This window comes from Gymnoscopelus microlampas, assembly GCF_963454915.1.
Source record: "Gymnoscopelus microlampas genome assembly, chromosome: 20".
Classification (NCBI taxonomy): domain Eukaryota; kingdom Metazoa; phylum Chordata; class Actinopteri; order Myctophiformes; family Myctophidae; genus Gymnoscopelus; species Gymnoscopelus microlampas.
The window spans coordinates 47,598,068-47,619,015 of NC_139957.1; the positions used below are offsets into that span (position 1 = coordinate 47,598,068).

The 20,948-nt window shown below is 42.7% G+C and overlaps 3 protein-coding genes across 4 annotated transcripts in view; all 3 read right to left on the reverse strand.

Moving 5' to 3' along the window:
* Positions 1 to 20,948, reverse strand: part of adck1 (aarF domain containing kinase 1) — a 109,665-nt gene that overhangs the window by 76,641 nt on the left and 12,076 nt on the right. For both annotated transcript variants that reach the window (XM_084045374.1, XM_084045373.1), the window contains exons 4-5: positions 428 to 493; positions 161 to 298 (exon numbers count right to left, since the gene is read on the reverse strand). In XM_084045374.1, the coding sequence (XP_083901500.1) occupies positions 161 to 298; positions 428 to 493 (204 nt within the window). The remainder of the gene's footprint in view (positions 1 to 160; positions 299 to 427; positions 494 to 20,948) is intronic.
* LOC311036935 (piggyBac transposable element-derived protein 4-like) lies at positions 1,723 to 7,108 on the reverse strand (the record flags this gene model as incomplete). Its single annotated transcript, XM_084045946.1, has 5 exons — positions 1,723 to 1,732; positions 2,459 to 3,593; positions 4,068 to 4,145; positions 4,522 to 4,602; positions 6,823 to 7,108. 5 exons carry the CDS (start codon positions 7,106 to 7,108, stop codon positions 1,723 to 1,725), a joined length of 1,590 nt encoding a protein of 529 aa, XP_083902072.1.
* LOC311036936 (thioredoxin domain-containing protein 17-like) lies at positions 15,034 to 15,423 on the reverse strand (the record flags this gene model as incomplete). The annotated part of the gene is made up of 1 exon (XM_084045947.1): positions 15,034 to 15,423. One exon carries the CDS (start codon positions 15,421 to 15,423, stop codon positions 15,034 to 15,036), a length of 390 nt encoding a protein of 129 aa, XP_083902073.1.

Genomic DNA, 20,948 nt, shown 5'->3' on the forward strand with positions numbered 1-20,948 from the left:
TCTATGCACAGCAGCCTTTATGGAAAGAAATTGGGCCTCTTCCTTACTTCCCTCACAGGTGTTATCAATGAAATCAGGTCTTGCCCAGGCCTTCTCTGATGACCTGTCTTATTTATAATAACAGTATTAAAGTATTTAAGTATTTAAGTATTAAAGGTACCTCTTTGCCCAGGTCTTCTCTGATGACCTGTCTTATCTCCTCCATGGAGCTCTGAGGAGCTCTGCTGTGCAGAACCTTCAGCGTGGACGTGTACTCCTCTGGGAGCAGGTAGTCTAGCGCCCCCAGGTGTTGACCCACCTGCATGGCATGAATAAATAAAATAATAAATAATAAGACATAATAATAAAATACTTTAATGAATTATTATGATGTATTATTACTCCTCCGGCAGAGGCAGTCTAGCGCCCCCTGGTGTTGATGACCCACCTTGATGAAGGTCCCGCGGTTGGCACAGCACAGGTCCCTCAACCTCTCTGCTGAACGCCTGTGAACCTGCAACAATATAACATAATCATTATTAACACATTGGGTGCCAGAGGTTTTTTAAAATGATGTACACTGAGTGCCAGCATTTTCAAGCTTTCTGGCTCATCTTTCAAGGACCACAGAATACTCTGTGCTATTGCTATATAAACACCAAATATCTCAAAATAAAGATTGGACTCTCTACTTTTTACCAGAAAAAAAAGTGAGTCGATAGCATGTTCCGTTCTTGAGATATTGGCTGTTGAATACAGCTTGATTTCACCAAAATCAGCACCTTTTCTTTAGAAACAGAGTTATGGCCGTTTTAGTAAAACTTTTTTTTTCTCTTTTCATTTTTTTTTGGAAAAATAATTTGACATTTATTTTTGCCTTCAGTGACAGTAGTCATCTCAATAGTAGTTGCTTTAGAGAAAAGAAAAAAAAACGCTTTTGAAAATACTTTTGTGGTTCGTTTTCACTCCTATGGGTAATAACAATAGAATAATGATAGGAAACATAAAGGCTCGTTGTCACTCCAATCTCTTTGAAGTGCATCTTAGTTCAGCTTATTTCAAAGTTCTCAAATAATACATCAACTTTGGTTTCATACAAGACAGCAGCAGCATAGTAATAATAATAGAATAATTACAGAAAACATAAGAGGTTCGTTTTCACTCCAATGTATTTCAAGTGCACCTAGTTCAGCTAATTTCAATTTCAAAGTTATCAAATAACAATAAATACTACAATAACAATAAATCAAATTTCAAAGGTTCAAGATTGTACTTTATTGTTCTTTCTTGTGTACAGGTCGGATTCCAACCAGACAGCAGCAGCAGCATATGTAATAACAATATAATGACTGAAAAAAAGTTTCACTACAAGCAGCACACTTCACACTATATACAGCAGATAGTTTAGTGCAAATTCAGGCATTAGGCCACACTATATACACAGCAGATAGTTTAGTGGAAAGTAATAGTGCAAATGTAGGCATTAGGCCACACTATATACACACACACACCAGATAGTTTAGTGGAAAGTAATTGTGCAAATTTAGGCATTAGGCCACACTATATACACACACACCAGATAGTTTAGTGGAAAGTAATTGTGCAAATTTAGGCATTAGGCCACACTATATACACACACACCAGATAGTTTAGTGGAAAGTAATTGTGCAAATTTAGGCATTAGGCCACACTATATACACACAGCAGATAGTTTAGTGGAAAGTAATTGTGCAAATTTAGGCATTAGGCCACACTATATACACAGCAGATGAAAAGTAAAACAATTAGGCATTAGGCTCAAAATAATAACCTTCATATGATTAGTAGAAAAAAATATGCATTATGCTAAAAGTAGGCATTAGGCCAATCAATACAAAATAATAAGCAAAAATATGCATTAGGCAACAAAAAAAAAGACATTCTGTGATTCTACCACTTAGTGAGGTCCTTTTTCGAGTGGTACGATGTTGTACATTCAACATGCAAGGGGACCTTACAGCCTTTACACATCCACCTTGTGTCTCTCTTTGGGTCTCTTTTCTTGTTCTGTGATTCAGATTTTCGCATGCAAACCCTGCATGCCCTCTGAGGGGTTTTTTTCCCTTTGGTTGGAGGGTATTTGACCAGTTCATGGTCGGTCACGATCCTGTTCAGCCTGCTCTCGGGGTCTTCTTTTGGTGCCCTCCACCGTGGGTCGTGTACAGGTGGTTCAGGTGCTGGTGCCCCCCCCTCCTCCTCCTCCTCTTGGGGAGGAGGGGGGGGGGGCTCCTCCCCAAGGCATCCGAGGTAGCCCCAGGATTTGATGACGAGGTAGATGAAGGACTTCAGGTTTTTACAGCTGGCAGTGCCCTGAGGATGTTTTGCCTTGAACAGGACAAAGGCATTGAACATGCTGATCTGAAACAGATAATTGACAAACTTTTTTGGCCACTTGCATGTCTTCCTGACAATTAGATAGTAGGCGAGATTTTGGTCCAACTTGTCGACGCCATTCATGTACTTGTTGTACTGGGCGACGCATGTTGGCTTCTGTATTTCAACCAACCGGCTGGGGGCCCTTTGTTGACCCTTCTTCTTCTTCTCCCTCCTCCACTGGGAAGCAGGGACCGTCTCATGCTGGTGGAGTGTGGTGACCATCTTCACGATCCGTTTGTCGTGCCATGCCACCACCATGACGTCGTCCGTGTGACGCATCAGGGTTGACCCAACGGGAAGCTTGGAGGTGGTCAGCTCCCTGATGGCTGGTGGCTCCCCTCTGTTCGTGCGTAGGGTCCCGCACACATGGGTCTGAAGACCAAGGAGGAGTTTACACAGCTTCACTGAATTGTAATAGTTGTCCATGAAGAGATGAAAACCATAACCTTTTAGGTCACCAAGGAGGGAAGTGATGGTGGTTGGCAGGGGCACCTTCTCCCCACAGAACGGTTTCATGTTGTACATGTACCCAGTGACAGAATCACACAAGATATAAGATTTAATGCCGTATTTGATGGGCTTAGCTGGGTTGTAAACCCTCCAAGAAAGCCGCCCTCGCCAACACAGCATTCCCTCGTCTATGCTAATGTTCTTGCCTGGCAGGAACATCTCTTGAAAGTTAGACAGCAAGGTGTTCAAGACTGTGCGGACTTTGCACAGCGGGTCCTCAGTGTGCATGGTCTCATTGTTGTCGAAATGGAGGTTACTGAGGATGAGTTGGAACCGGTTCCTGGACATGGTTTTGTGGAAGAAGGGAGTGGTTCGGATCTCATCAGTGAGCCAATAGTCTGCAATCTTTGGCTTCCCTATCAGTGCGGTGAGGAACAACAGCGCCAGGAACTGCTTCAGCTCCCCAAGAGTCAGCTCCTTCTTTCCCCATGCGTGCTGTCTGGAATGTGGCAGGGCGCTTGTAACACGTTGTTTTGCATAAATATTTGTCTGCTCCACGATGTGCTCAAGCAGCTCATCTGTGATGAGCAGCTCCAGGAAGTCCACAGGTTCTTCAGACTGCAGGTCAGCGGCCCTGCTCCGAGGACCTGGAGTCCCAGCACTGAAAGGGATGTCCTTCGGCTGCCAAGAGTCTGCTGACTCATACCACACAAGCTCATCAATTGCACCGCTACGAGGCCTGCCACCACCTGGAAATAAGAAATGCATAAGTTACCATAACATCAGGTGTCATCGCCATGCTGGCTTGTGGTGGACATTTTTGACAAAATTCTATTTTTGCCATGGACATACAATATAGACAAACACAAAGAGCTAGCCCTAAATGACCATTACAGGTCTGTAACTCTGAGTGTGTACAAATGGAACCAAATGGACCCGTAACTCGAGTTATGGGGGTCCTTGAAAATAAAATGTTCAATACATGGTGTCATAGTAAATCAGTGTCATACATATTCTGTAGAAAACCTGGAGACTGACATTCAAGTAATTGGGTGTTATGATCAAAATAAGAACACTATAAAATGGTGTGTAAAAATGAAAAACATTTGGCACAGACAAGGCAAAGTCTTGTACGGACATATTGATGACCCCTGCATAAAATACATATTTTGTCATTTGTGTGGTAAAAGAGAGCTCAGTGTGACAACAGAAAATGTTCTTACCTCGATTACGGCTGACAGGTGGCATTACAGGTGTGTGCTCCTCCTCCTCCTCCTCCTCCTCCTCCTCCGACTGTGTGTCTGTAATCACAGTAAAATATGAAATAGTTTGGTAAATATGATTTACAGAAAATGAAATCAACTAATTTCACCCCTGTGGACGATGGAGGATTGTACAACCCTTCTGCCAAGAGCACAAGTAATCAGAACATGGCTATACTGTCATGTTACAAGGACAAGCTGTACTATAAACAATAGCCATCAGGCCTAGCAGAGACATCTTGGCTCTACATCATGTAAACTAAAATGTATCATAGAGTAGAAAAATGAATAGAATAAGATAAACAACATAATGTACTGACAACAAGGTAACATAAGCAATCATGATAACATAATCTGATTTCGTCCACACCTTAGAATGAATACTTTTTATTCCTGTTGTAATGTCTTTACTTACCACGCTGATGATACACAGACGCCCCAACAGACGCCCCAACAGACGCCCCAACAGCTTCCAGCTCCTCCTCCGTGTCGGAGCCTAAGATAAAATATACTTGGTCAATATAAGTACATCAAATACATTTAGGCATAATAAACGATGTTACTATGAGATGCCTGACAGAACACATGCATTTCATTAGCTAACTAATTGTGCTTATTGGAAGTCCCTCTGGATAAGAGTGTTTATGGCTAAATAGATTTGATGTACTACACTACACATTCTATGATCCTATAGCATACTGAGACACTACACTGTCTCTGTATTCTATGATCCTATAGTTTACTGAGAAACTACACTGTCTCTGTATTCTATGATCCTATAGTTTACTGAGACACTAAGAACATATGCATCTGTCATCCCTCTGGATAAGAGTGTTTATGGCTAAATAAAAAAATCTCTGTATTCTATGATTCTATGATCCTATAGTTCACTATAGGATCATAGAATACAGAGACAGTGTAGTGTCTCAGTATGCTATAGGATCATAGAATGTGTAGTGTAGTACATCAAATCTATTTAGCCATAAACACTCTTATCCAGAGGGATGACAGATGCATATGTTCTTAGTGTCTCAGTAAACTATAGGATCATAGAATACAGAGACAGTGTAGTTTCTCAGTAAACTATAGGATCATAGAATACAGAGACAGTGTAGTGTCTCAGTATGCTATAGGATCATAGAATGTGTAGTGTAGTACATCAAATCTATTTAGCCATAAACACTCTTATCCAGAGGGATGACAGATGCATATGTTCTTAGTGTCTCAGTAAACTATAGGATCATAGAATACAGAGACAGTGTAGTTTCTCAGTAAACTATAGGATCATAGAATACAGAGACAGTGTAGTGTCTCAGTATGCTATAGGATCATAGAATGTGTAGTGTAGTACATCAAATCTATTTAGCCATAAACACTCTTATCCAGAGGGATGACAGATGCATATGTTCTTAGGTCAAGGCACCCCATAGTAAGATTACATCAAAGGAAGAAGAGCATCAAAGCTGTATTGTTTTTTTTTGTTTAGACAATTTGACCTTCTAGCTCTTTGAAGCTAGTTAGAAGGGGGGCTCGCTCACCCCCCCAAAAAAAGCAGAATATGCCATTTTGTTTACATGAACTTGTGACCGGGGAACAGGTTCAAAGGTGTTGTTGTGTTTTGTTTATCTGACATGACATTATCTCTTTGAAGCTGTCTTAGAGGGGGGGTCACCCCCCCAAAAAAAAGCAGAATAGGCCATTTTGTTTACATGAACTTGTGACCGGGGAACAGGATCAAAGGTGTTGTTGTGTTTTGTTTACATGACCTGACATTATCTCTTTGAGGGAGCTTTGCACCTGCTAAAACAAAAAAAAGCAGATCTACAAGCTCACAACTAGATTCTGGTAGTCACTAGTAGATCTGCTATTTTTTATGATTGCCACAAACAATACATAGTTTAGCCTACTGCATCTGTCATTCTGTCATTGTACATAGGCTAAATTGTCAAAATTGTCATAATCACAGATCAGAAGCATATGTATACTACAGTATACAGAATACATCATTTTCATCTCATCAGTACCAGGCTATAGTAAAGTAAATGAACCTATAACTTAGAGTTAGAATGGGAGGGTCTAGTACACAGTGAGTGTAACGGTAAGAATAGACACACTTTTCTTGCCAGGCAGACACCTCCTTTCGTATAACAGTGGCCTCTTATTCGGGCCATGCCTGCTGATTCGGGTTGCCAGGTCTTGGGATAGGAATAAGCAACCAGGTATATGAAAACAAGCTCAAAAGCAGCCACTACATGCCAAAAGCAGAGACTATATAATATTGTCACGGCTATTTTCAACTAGGTTTCAAGTGCCATCTGGCCTATAGTTATTTGGCCACATGAAGGCTTCAAAACTGGACAATAGCCGTGAAAATCACATTCACAATAATACAATTCAAGCTGCAGATCGTCGGATTTCCCGACGTTCTCTTTCTAAACTCCAACCATGGATTGCCTTTCAATAAAACTATATTTGATAGACATACGATTCACCTACATTGTAGCCTAACAACAAGCTCACAATCGCAAGTTCGCAACCATTTTACAAGCAGCTTTACAGAAAAAAACAAGCCTATAGTGGCTTACAATAAGCAGACCTGGCAACTATTACCGTAGTCCACGATTCCATGGAAACTTTATGATAAGTTTTCTCCGTAATATCAACTAGATAACCCATCAAATACGACACAAACACGATAAAATGTATGTATTCTTACCATTGGTAGCTGGTTCCCACTCATCAGAGCCGTCATCTGAAAGGGAAGACGATGATGAGTCTTCATCGCTCCCTGAAGCAACAGGTAGATGCACATACACCGGCTTCGTTGCAAGCTCAGACACCCGGTCAGACACCCGACGAGGACCAGGCACCATGCCCGGGTCGCGGTGATCGTGGTCCTGGACCACAGACCTGGCTCCACCAGGACCCACTGGAGGTGGAATACATGGAGGCTCTGGTGGTGGTACTGTTCCACTCGTAAGGGGAGCGAAGAAGTCCCGCATTGTCCTCTGCTGTTGCGACGGACCCCCGGACGGTTGGCGCCCGCCGCGCCGCTTAGAGCCAACTAATCCTGACATATTCTACACTATAAACTACACTATAAAATAAATCTATATCTCTCACCTATAGATCTACAGTATCGCCCCTCTAAACCTACTATATAAATACTCCTTTTCTCCTCTCTATATCTTTTCGCCACTCTCCCTCACTATATCTCTCTCCACTTCTCTCCGCTAAATCTATAATAACCTCCTCGCCCTTTCTAACCAAAAAAAAACTAGCTCACTAGGCTTACAATACAATAAAAATACAATATAAACTCAACACTCAACCTCAATCTCACAATAAACTCAACACTCAACCTCACAATACAATCTCACTCTACAACTATAACTATAACCTATCTATCTATATATCTATCACTCACTCTCTCAATCAAATGTATCTATCTAATATCTATCACTCTCTCAATCAATCAATCTATCTATATATCTAAACTATAACACTATCACTATCACTAACTCAAACTCACGCTCACACTCACTCACTTGCTCTCACTCTGTCTCTCTCTCTGTCGGTCTCGGTCTCTCTCAGTCACAATGGCTCTTTACAAACAAAAGTTTGGAATGCACAGGAGGACAGCAGCCTGCAGTTCCTCCTTTTAAAGCCCAAGATTTGGTCATATGACTTCGATCACGTGTTTTTTTGCGGTTCTCCTTCATGTAGCCGCACCAAATTCAGTGAGAGGCTGCATCAAGTATCAATTTACAGTAATCCAATGAAAAGACCAAAAAACGTATATATACGGTTTTGGCACTCCACGTGAGTTTTTGAAAAACCGTATATATACGGTTTTGGCACCCAATGTGTTAAAGGGACTCCACCATGAATTTTAACTTTTTCTTCTTTTTTGTGTGTTTCTGGTCTCCCCTTCCTCTCTTCTATCCCCAACAATACCCCAGTTTGAACACTCAGGCTTTCACAGCAAATGTGGGCTTTTCTGTAAATTGGTCTCAGAACAGACCAAAGTGATTTGGTCGTGACGTCACGTCAGGTACAGGTCAGGTACCTCCCGTTTTTCAGTTCCAACCAAAACATTATTGTCTCCGCCAGGCCAATAGGCATGGCGAGAGAGTATGTTTTTTTTTTGGAGCTTGCAGTGTACAAACGTTTTAGCATCAAAATATACTTTGAGTACCAAAGTAAAAGTACTGAAATGTTCAGAATATAGCAGATCTACAAGCTCATAACGCGTCACATTGTAGATCGGCTGTATGTGGTTACAGAAGGTATCAGTAGTCACTTCGCATAAAGTAGTTCTATTAAAAAAAATCACACCCTGTGTGAAGGTAGCGGCGCCTTAGATACATTATGTCATCGATATGTGTTTATAATGTGTTTATAGCCATGTGTCACGTGAAGCTTGACCAATCACTTTGTTGACGGGTCTGACCAATCAGAACGTTGACGGGTCTGACCAATCAGAACGTTGACGGTGAACACGGACAAAGTCAGGTATAGAGCAGGATCCGGCTAGCGCCGCTAAAAACTTACCTAGAAGGAGACTTTAGCCAAATGAATAATAAAATGAAATTACTAAATATTTCTAGATATTACTCATTGTTTATTTAGTCATTGTTTATATAGACATCTAATTCTATATTCATGACATCATAGTGATGTCATGAATAGTCCCCTTGCCTGACAAATCAGAACCTTGACGGGCCTGACCAATCAGAACCTTGACGGGCCTGACCAATCAGAACCTTGACGGGCCTGACCAATCAGAACCTTGATGGGCCTGACTAATCAGAACGTTGACGGACCTGACTAATCAGAACCTCGACGGGCCTGACCAATCAGAACGTTGACGGACCTGACCAATCAGAACCTCGACGGGCCTGACCAATCAGAACGTTGACAGACCTGACCAATCAGAACGTTGACGGAAAAGCCAGGTATAGAGCAGGACCGCTCTATACTATGTATAGAGCGGCGCCAGCGCTAAAAATAAGGCACGCTGTTTTAGGCACCGTAACACAGCTATGTGATGATCCATCGTCACTCAGAGAAGAAGAATGTGGATGTGACATCATTCCAAAAAGCTTCACTTCCGCCCGTCCTGACTATGGGATTTTCAGAAAAACAGCTGTAACTCAGTTTCTGTTTTTTGCATTGAAAACCACTGTTTTCAGCGAGCCACAGCCCCAAAATGGTGGATCGCGGTTGGAACGTTGTGGTCCGTCTGAATACACAGATCCCTCCTCTTACCCCTTCCCTACGCCTTTTTAGTTGTTTTTTTTAACCCATTGAGACCTGGAACTGTCTCATTTTTAGATTTGAGCTAAAAAAGCATTATTTTGCACTTTGGGCTATTCAAAAATAGCAGATATACAAGCTCATAGCACGGCACCGAGTGCCGCGCTACGAGCTTGTAGATCTGCTATTTTTGAAAAATCGTGAAAATGTGTGCAAATCTTCTGAACATATATATTTTTAAAGCGAACATTTTTAACTCAAATCTTTGCTTCTGGGGGGTCCCTGGAACAAAATATTTTGATGGGGGTCCGCGGCCAAATACACATCATTTTGGGGGTCCTTCACATGAAAAACATTGAGCACCACTGAAAACTGTTGGGATTTAGGAGACATGTAGAATGGGCTTCAGGTCTCAATGGGTTAACACAATGTCTCCTCCACGGTGTTTCAGAATGCATGAGATGAAGGTAATGATGCTGGCAGAGGGGACGACAGACCATGTTTAATACCCTGGCGGGTGATGTGTTAAACACAGGCCTTTCAATCAGACCATGTCATGAGGGGAGCTGGCCACTAGGGGGCGACGAGGTGGGACGTTGTCACCATAATAACACTTGTTTATCAAGTAGAGGCAGAGTATCGTACCATGTGTGTGTGTGTGTGTGTGTGTGTGTGTGTGTGTGTGTGTGTGTGTGTGTGTGTGTGTGTGTGTGTGTGTGTGTGTGTGTCCCCGCCGGAGGCACCGTCACGGCTTGATAGCTGCGTCGCCATGGCAATAGAAAGGCACTCTGGGATAGGTGGAGGCTGGCCATCGCCCCCTTTTCCCTGTGTGTGTGTGTGTGTGTGTGTGTGTGTGTGTGTGTGAGTGAGAGAGAAAGAGAGAGAGGTATAGACAGTGTGTAAAGATGGAGTAAAAACATTTGCTGAACATTTCAGTACAAATTTCTGTCTCTCACACACACACACACACACACACACACACAAGCATACAGAAGGTACAATATACGTAATTATTATGTACTATATGGTACCTAGATAGGAGCTATCCATGGTGCTGAAGTATGTAACATACTAGATAGGAGCTATCCATGGTGCTGAAGTATGTAACATACTAGGTAGGAGCTATCCATGGTGCTGAAGTATGTAGTGTACTAGATAGGAGCTATCCATGGTGCTGAAGTATGTAGTGTACTAGATAGGAGCTATCCATGGTGCTGAAGTATGTAACATACTAGATAGGAGCTATCCATGGTGCTGAAGTATGTATTGTACTAGATAGGAGCTATCCATGGTGCTGAAGTATGTAACACTAGAGTCTCGGGGGGCTACGCCCCCCTCAACCCCAGCCGCGCACAGGGCCCAGCGTGGGCGCGTGTATAGTGGGGTACCCAAATCGTCGGAGTAAAATGTGCAACAGTAAAAACAAAAAATTAAAAAAATTACAAGAATTATATTTTTTATGTTGCACGGGGTATCCCAATGGCGGCGGCGTGTTGTTTTGTAACATACTAGATAGAACTCTCCATGGTGCTGAAGTATGTAACATACTAGATAGGAGCTATCCATGGTGCTGAAGTATGTAACATACTAGGTAGGAGCTATCCATGGTGCTGAAGTATGTAACATACTAGATAGAACTCTCCATGGTGCTGAAGTATGTAACATACTAGATAGGAGCTATCCATGGTGCTGAAGTATGTAACATACTAGATAGGAGCTATCCATGGTGCTGAAGTATGTAGTGTACTAGATAGAGCTCTCCATAGTGGCAAATAGTGGCAGCGGTGGCCTAGTGGTTAGAGGGGCGGCCTTGATACCGGAAGGTCCCTAGTTCGATTCCCCAATTCATCACATCAATCATGAATCACCGCTGAATAGCCCTTGAGCAAGGCTTCCATGCAGGGTCCGGCTGGAAACAAGCTTCGTGCTTAGTCCGACACCCTGGGTAAACAACAAACTTTGCTTTATGGTGCTGAAGTATGTACTGTTATTTTAGGAAACCTTGTATGTCCAAAACCCTGTTATTTTTAGCGGCACCAGCCGTCACGGGGCTCATCAAAGGCGCCGCTTCCTTCACACAGGGTGTGATTTTTTATAATTACTTAACATAAAGTAAAATAGTGAAAATAGCCGATCTACAAGCTCACATTGCATCACATTGCGACGTTGTGAGCTTGTATATCGGCTAATTTCACTACTTTTGTAGAGTTTGGTTGTATGATGAAGTAGGGCGTTCATTTCAATGTGAAACGTGGAGATACAAGATTTCTGCCCAATCGTGACAACACTTTCACTTTCTCCAATTGTTACATCTTTGTCCTCTCTAAGTGTGTGTGTGTGTGTGTGTGTGTGTGTGTGTGTGTGTGTGTGTGTGTGTGTGTGTGTGTGTGTGTGTGTGTGTGTGTGTGTGTGTGTGTGTGTGCGCTAGGGTCAGGCTCTTGGCGGGGCCGGTCAAACAGCTCAGAGCCTTCAGATGCTGTTAAAGCCCAGATGGCAAAATGTTTGTGTGACTCATGTTGTGCCTGTGTGGAGGACCGGGTGATTCCACACATGAACTACAGTGTAGGAGGAGGAGGGAGTAAAAGTATTAATACTGTAATAACAGTGTTAATTTAGTCGAATTAACACTGTTAGGTAGTTTTTCGCTATAGTTTTAGTCAACGAAATGAGCACTGGGTTGAAACTAAATAACACAATTTAACACAAAAACTAAATACATGAATTACATTTAAAGTACATTTCCTGTGTGCCTGTACTTTACTTGAGTATATACAGTATATATATGTTTTTGTTTTACAAAGATACAAAGACTTTAACTCCACTACGTTTCAAAGAGAAATATTTTACTTATGATTCTACTACATTTGTAGGAAGAGGAAAAGTACATTCTGAATGAAACACTTAAAGTGCAGGAACACTTTGCTAGAGGTTTACCTTGCCATGACGTGCTCATCAACGCTGAGGACCCTACTGTCTGTCTGTCTGTCTGTCTGTCTGTCTGTCTGTCTGCCCCCCTTTCTCTCTCTCTCTCTATCTATCTATTTATCTCTCTCTCTCTCTCTCTGGATGCTGCTTGGTGGTGATTGAATGTGGTCAGTTGGTGCCATCCAGTGGACACAGGAGGAAGTGCATGCCTGCAGAGTAAAGTACAGTTTAAGGTACTTTTACTTTTTCATATCATTATAATGTGTCCATGTTTTATGCTTCTACTCTATTATCTCAGAGGTGAATACAGTACTTGTGAGCTTGTAGATCAGCTATTTTCGTTGAATGTTCCCCCCAGAAGAATAGGAATGCCAGCTAGTGTTCAAGTGGTTAATGTAAAAAAAAAAACGAAGAAAAAAAAGTAGTTCCTATGACAAAATGATTTCACGGCCCCCTCCTGTAGTTACTCTGAGGACCCCCTAGGGGGCCCAGACCCCCTGTTGAAGACCCATGGTCTTGTGTCTATAATGACTTACACAAATATCAAACATGCTCGATGTGATCGGAGGCGTCATAACGAGGTAGAGACTGACAGAGATCTCCTCAGACCACCTTAAACACAACGAGGTAGAGACTGACAGAGATCTCCTCAGACCACCTTAAACACAACGAGGTAGAGACTGACAGAGATCTCCTCAGACCACCTTAAACACAACGAGGTAGAGACTGACAGAGATCTCCTCAGACCACCTTAAACACAACGAGGTAGAGACTGACAGAGATCTCCTCAGACCACCTTAAACACAACGAGGTAGAGACTGACAGAGATCTCCTCAGACCACCTTAAACACAACGAGGTAGAGACTGACAGAGATCTCCTCAGACCACCTTAAACACAACGATGGTGTGACGATGAGTGGCAGGTGGTCTCCTAACACACCTGTCACTTTGTAGTGTTTATAACGACCGTTTCAACCAAAAAGAGACATTTCTCATGAGTGCGATTCCCTAGTCCAGTGGTTCTCAAATGTTATCAATGGAACTAATATAGTCTAAGTTCTTATTGATCTTTATCTTCTTTTTTTTTCATCATGTAGTCCAGTGGTTCTCAAACTTTTTCATGTCAAGGACCCCCAAAATGTGTTTGAAATAATTTGTTCCAGGGACCCCCCAGAAGCAAATATTTGAGTAAAAAAATGTTCGCTTAAAGAAATATTGTATTCAAAGATCTGCACACATTTTCACAATTAAAAGAAATAGCAGATCTACAAGCTCATAGCATGGCCGCGCTATGAGCTTGTAGATTTTTGAATAGCCAAAGTATAAAAGGTTTATGGTCCATGAAAAGAGAGGGTTCTTTAAAAAGTATTTGAATTGTTGTTCAATTTAAAATATTTGTTTGTCTTATGCTAGTAGAAATCATGTTTGTTTTCATACCAGGCACGGAAATCCTGGGGGGTACGGGGGAGATCTGTCTCCCCTAGCTTCAGATTGGACCCCCCCCCCCCCCCCCCCCAAGTCATTTAGAATAATACAAATAAGTGTTAAAATAATATAAAATACCTATTTAATAGAACCTGAACCCACGTATCTATTGTAAGTAATTAATAATGAAGAATTAACATAACACAGTGTCACATTATTAAACTATAAAATGTGCTCCTCAGAGCACAGTACTGTTCCTGATTAATCCTGTCTTACCTATTTATATTACATATTGTCACGTGTCACCTGACCAATGTTAGCTTGGCTGAGACGGACACACACACGGAGGGTAAAACTCTCCTGGCGGAGACAGAAAATCACACCCCGTTCATATTTAGAAACAACAGTGGTCATCACAGTGATGGATGGTCACTTCAAAAAATATAAATGATTTTTTGAAGTGATTTAGCTATTTATAGGTTTTTATTTCATCATGCGTCTCGTTAGCCAATCAAAGCATTGGTGACAACATATTGTCACGTGTCACGTGAAGCTTGACCAATGTTAGCTTGGCTGAGACGGGGACACACACGGACGGACGGAGACGAAAACATACTCTCCACCATACTGGCGGAGACAATTAGAGGGAAAAAACAAGACAAAAAGAAAAAACTGAAAGTTTCGCAGACGCACGCTTTGCAGGCGCATTTTTTGCCGCTGCTCTGCACCCCAGTTTTATTAAGTGGTTTGGTTGGGAGGGAATCCCATTTCATAAGTCTGGCTCGATTGACCAACTTAAATAAACAGACCTTTGCCTTATTAAAAAAAGAAATGTGTGGACCTTCACGATTGGTAGTTCAGTACCCCTGATCTAGTCCTTCTGGGTAAACATCATCTAGTCCATTGGTTCTCAAAGTGGGGTCCGGGGACCCCCAGGGGTCCTTGAGTGGGTTCCAGGGGGTACCCAGATAAATGTTGGATAGTTAGTAACCAAATGGACCCTTATGTTGCTGTAACTCTGAGAGTGTACAAATGGAACCAAATGGACCCTTACGGGTCCATTTGGTTCCATTTGTACACTCTCAGAGTTATGGTGGTCCGTGGTCTAATGCAGGGGTTCCCAAAGTGGGGTCCGGGGACCCCCCGGGGCCCTACATACATCAGCTATTTTCAAAAAAATCTTGATATTCTTTGAAAATGTTTGGATATTTTTTACATTTTTAACACCACATCTGAAAATCTTTTCAGATGTGGGTCCGCGGCCAAATCCGCATTAATTTAGGGGTACTTGACCTGAACAAGTTTGAGAACCACTGATCTAGTCCTTCTGGGTAAACATGGTCTTCACCAGGTCAGCGTTGCAGCATTGTTCCTCCAGCAGCACGCGGGCCGTTCCGTAGCGCAGCAGCGTAGGAACCCCTCTGAGCTTCAGGCTCTTCTTGAAGGCGTTGTCCGGATCCTTCCAGAAGCTCCTGTCTCCTACCTGACAGCAGACGAACGCAGAGCCTTCCGGAAGGTGAGCCATCTGGCCGCGGACCACCGGCTCAGACCGCACGCAGTCCGGACACCAGCTCACGCCCGTCCGCTCGTCTCTGTCGCCGCAGAAATACGCGAAGATGACGACGTCCTTCTTTGCTTCCCTGTCCGACACCGCCTGACAGAATTCGTCGTAGCCGCGGACGTGGAGCTCTTCATAATGCCGGGACATCGTTGTCTCAGAAAGTACCGACGACTAATTTAAACTAATAACAGATGAATGAATGAATGAATGAATGAATCTATGGATCTATCAGACTAAGAATAAAACATTTGGTCTGAGTCGCTGTGCTGAGGTCACGGCGATGACATCATCTCCAAAGCCCCGTATTTGGGCAGAGACTGGTCTTGTGTTTCCGCTGGTTTCCATGGAAACATGGTGGAAAACGCAGCCTAAAATCACTGGCTCTCAAATCTTGCGTCTGGGGACCACCAGGGGTCCAAAAAGCACCCTTTCCGGGGTCTATAACTCTGAGAGTGTACACATGGAACCAACTGGAATGATACTAATGAAGGCTCTGTTCCATTTAGTGTAGCAGAGTGGTTCTTAAACTGTTTGATTCCAAGGACCCCCATAAGTCTGAGAGTGTACAAATGGAACCAAATGGACCCTTAAGGGTCCATTTGGTTCCATTTGTACACTCTCAGAGTTACAGACCTGTAAGGGTCCATGTTGAACCCCCTCAAGGACCCATGAGGGTCCCTGGACCACACTTTGAGACCCACTGGTGTAGCAGAGTGTTTCTAGTGAGTCAACACCCTGACTCTGTTTGACCAGAATGGAACAGAGCCTTCATTAGTATCATTGTAACATTGTTGGCACTGGGTTTACAAAGAACCACTGATTTCTGTCTTTTTACGGGGCCAGAGCTCTGCTCTGGACACGTATTGTTATTCGCATTATTCTGTCACTTCTTCTTCTTCTTCTGCCACTTTTCGCAGTTCTGGCTGAACCGTGCAGTCGCTTTTTACGAAACTCGGCCATATGGTAGATGGTCATGAAAAACAATCAATAAATAATTCTCACAATCTTTCGTCCAAAGGTGGCGCTATAGCACTCAATTGAAAATGCCAACTTTGAACAGGTACAACTCATGCCCTGTTTGACCTACAGCCATGAAACTTGGATACACATATGCGTCTCCTCATGCTGAACAACTTTCACACTCTGACTTTTGACCTCTGACCTTTAGATCTCCCACCATTTTGAATTATATGAAAAACAGTCATTGGCTCCTAACTTCTGCATTTTTTCACTTATGGAAAATCCGTTGGAAATTTTTGTAGAAAGTGGTCCAAAGTTCAAGTGTGAAACGTTTCGTGCAGATTGCTCAAAAATCCCAGGAGGAGATAGATTTTAACTATTACAGTTTTATGAAAATTATTCATCTGTGCCTAAAACATACATGCAGACTCACATTTCTTTGAAACTTTGCAGAAATGTAGAGGGTCATTCCAAATATCACTGAAACCAATCTTACTCCAATTGGCCAAAAGGGGGCGCTATAGCAATTTTTTGAAAAGGCAGACTTTAAACAGGCATAAGTCATGCCTCGTTTGGCCGAAAGTCGTGAAACTTGCTTACACATGTGCCTTGACTCATGAGGAACACACGTATCGATTTGACCATTAAGCTCCGCCCTTAGATTTTCCGCAATTTTGAGCAGTTTGAAAAATACCTGTTTTTGCCAGTTCTGGCTTAACCGTGCATACGCTTTTTACGAAACTCGGCCATATGGTAGATGCTCATGAAAAACTACCAAGAAATAATTCTCACACTCATTCGTCAAAGGGTGGCGCTATAGCACTCAATTGAAAGTGCCAACTTTGAACAGGTACAACTCATGCCCTGTTTGACCTACAACCATGAAACTTCGATACACACATGCGTCTCTTCATGCCCGACAACTTTCGTGGTCTGACTTTTGACCTCTGACCTTTAGATCGCCCACCATTTTGAATTATATGAAAAACAGTCATTGGCTCCTAACTTCTGCATTTTTTCACTTATGGAAAATCCGTTGGATTTTTTTGTAGGCAGTGGTCCAAAGTTCATGTGTAAAATGTTTCGTGCAGATTGCTCAAAAATCCCAGGAGGAGATAGATTTTAACTATTACAGTTTTATGAAAATTATTCATCTGTGCCTAAAACATTCATGCAGACTCACATTTCTTTGAAACTTGGCAGAAATGTACAGGGTCATTCCAAATATCACTGAAACCAATCTCACTCCAATTGGCCAAAAGGGGGCGCTATAGCAATTTTTTGAAAAGGCATACTTTAAACAGGCATAAGTCATGCCTCGTTTGGCCGAAAGTCGTGAAACTTGCTTACACATGTGCCTTGACTCATGAGGAACACATCTATCGCTTTGACCAGTAAGCTCCGCCCTTAGATTGTCCGCAATTTTGAGCAGTTTGAAAAACACTTAAACCCAGGATTTTTCAGCTATTTGCGTGAAACTGTATCATCTGTGTGATCTCCTTTTTCACAGTTACTTATCTGTTGGGCCAATGGCGTCTCCCTTAAATGAAGGCCTCACAATCTCAGGGTCGCCAGTTCAAGCCTCACTTGATGCAGACTTAATTTAAGTTGAATTGCAAACAACATGACTGTATCAATGAATACATGTGCAAATGGTAAAGACAACCTGAAATGCTTATTTGAGAGTACGTTTTTTCAACGTATGACATACTTCATTCTGAAAATAGCTGATCTACAATCTCACAACTTTTCATGGTTTGTGAGCTTGTAGATCGGCTACTTTCACTAGTTTTGGTTCTGAGGAGATGTACAATTTCTTCATTGGTAAATGGTTTGTGAACGAGTGATCTTAGTGTTAGTGAAACAGGGGCTTGGTTCATGAAAGAAGGCAAGAGTTTATGATCTTCAACAGACAATATCAGCCTGGACAAAGCTATAGCACTATAGGTAGTGTTGCAGCCTATTAGTCTGAAGGTTGAGAGTTCGAATCCTGTTAATGGCAGTAGGTTGAGATGTCCAATCAAACCATTATGTTTCCATCTCTCTTTCTCATCAATCTATTGTTTCCATGTCACTCTCTTCAATCTATTCCGTTTCCATGTCTCTCTCTCTCTCTATTCACTGGCCCCGTATTATCGCTGCTTGCAGCTATATTTCCTCTTGTTTTTGTTGATATCCCATCCCCTGGGGGTTTGTTGATATCCCATCCCCTGGGGGAACTTCACTTTCCAGCTTCACCCAGCTGAGTGCTGCTGGGGGAGCAGTTTAGGGGTTAAGTGTTGCTCAGGGACACTTAAACACATTACTGAGAGCCGGAATCGTACTTGAGACCTCTGGGACCTTCAGAGTCCTAGACAGGCTCATTATTACCCCCCCCCCCCCCCCCCCCCCCCCACACACCCACACCCACACACACACACACACACAGTAGATGACGGCTACATTTCCCCGGTGGCCCCGCCCACACACATCATTAATAATGCAGCAGGAAGCCGATTGGACAAATAAAAGACTACAGGACTCCACTGGGACCAGTCAATCAATTAGACCCCCCCCCAGATAATGGGGAATTAGTTTATTTGGCCTGTGGGGGGAGGGGGGGGGTCAATGTCAAGTGTGTAACATAATGTTACAGCGAGGCGTCTGGCTTTTTCAATAAAGTGATCCATCCAACAACCACAACTAAACCTTTTATTCATTGTCTCCACCAGGCCGAAAGGCCAGAGAGTATGTTTTACCCTCCGTCCGTTTGTCCGTCCGTCCGTCCGTGTGTGTGTGCGTGTGTGTGTGCGTGTGTGTGTCCGTCTGTGAACAGCTAATCTCCGGCACCGTTGGCTTGATCACAGTGAAACTGTGCACACACACACTCCCTGGATGCCAATTCAGAAATTCTGTCCTAAATGTTTCACATGAGCCTTTTATAGCGCCACCAGGAGGCCGATTTGTGCAAAATATATTTTTTGACAGTACTCCTACAGATTTTGTCCAAAAATCACGCACATCGGTACACAGTATCTCTAATAGTCATTACACGAAACGTGTCTTTCCCATTTTTCATATTCCATCTTGATTGGATAAAAATGGCTTCCAAAGTTTGCAGGAGTGCTCCGTTTAGGAAACACTGTCTTACAGTGCCTTCCTAACTGAGACGACAAAACCAGGTGAACTACAGGAACCACTGTTCTAAATCCTAAGGGTTTTCTGAAAAACGTATGTTACTATATAAATATATATATATATACATATATATATGAAAATGTGCTCAAATATAAAATGACACAGCTGCTTTCCCCGTTTTTTAAATAGCCTGAGGAGTCAATCCCATTGCAGGCCTACAGGGGGCCTGTTTAACAAGGGTCACGCAATAACCTTCAAGCCCTCTCTCTCACTCACACACACACACACACACACACACACACACACACACACACACACACACACACACACACACACACACACACACACACACACACACACACACACACACACACACACACACACACACACACACACACACACGTCATTAATAATTCATGAGGTTTTAAGTAAGCTACAGTTAATTTTCCCATCAGCTGTTTGCACGGCTCACTAATGAGATGCTAATGAGATGCTAATAGCCAAGGAGCCCCCAACTCCCTGAGCTGTGTGGGGGGGGGGGGGGGGGGAGAGAGAGAGAGAGAGAGAGTGTGTGTGTGTGTGTGTGTGTGTGTGTGTATATTATTGAGACTTATAATAAGTGCATTCAACATAGGTAGGGAACGAAACTACTAATCACCAGAAGTCTGAAGTGCATTCTCTTCTAAAACAACATCTAAGAGTATACCTAGAGCTAAGGTAAAAGTGACATATATCAGTTACCTACTGTCTTAAACACATGAGACACATAGGAAAAACAAATAAGTACGAGATAAAACACATAAGTGTATCGACTAAACAAGATCCAATAAAACAATAAAACAAGAGTTCGTACAACTAGTTAACAACAAGTAGGCCAGGCTAAGAGGAAGGGTAGTGTTTGACAGTAACCCAGGACACCCCTGTGCGGTCCAGGTACAGGTACTGGACAGGTACCAGGTGCGGCCCGGGGATCGAACCGTGAGCGTTACAAGACTACAAGAGACGGCCGCTCTGCCTCCACTAGTCTCATCGTCTGCATTAGAGAGCGATCAACAGGCTCTGAACAGTGTTGCCATGTCTGTTTATCATAAGCCACTTTAAATACTGGTGGTTGTGGGTTGTGTTTTTTTTGGGGAGGCTTCCAGCTACCAAATGTTGCTTAAACCATGTTCAAACTAGAACCCCCCGAAATATGTATTTGTGCACGGACCCCCATCTTAAAATAAGTTGTGCCCCATTAAAGATTTGTATTGTTAAAATGATTCAACAAATATTCCACATTTTGCACTTTTTTTCTCCGTAATTTTTTTGTTGTGTGTAGATCTACAAGCTCACAACGAGCTTGTAGATCGTCTATAGAAGACGTATACAGGTGAAGTGCTCATGTGGTCTATTATACATCACTTCTTTTGGGCTTGTTTTCATAGACCCTGGTCGCTTATTTCTCTCGCAAAATCTGGCAACACTGGCGCTGAGCGGTGCTGAGAATAACCTGTTTTTTTTTTTTGCTCCGAGATGACCTTTGACCTTTTGATGAGACGGGTGGCTTTTTGAACCTCAGCTCTTCAAAAACTATTCAATCAATCAAACAAACA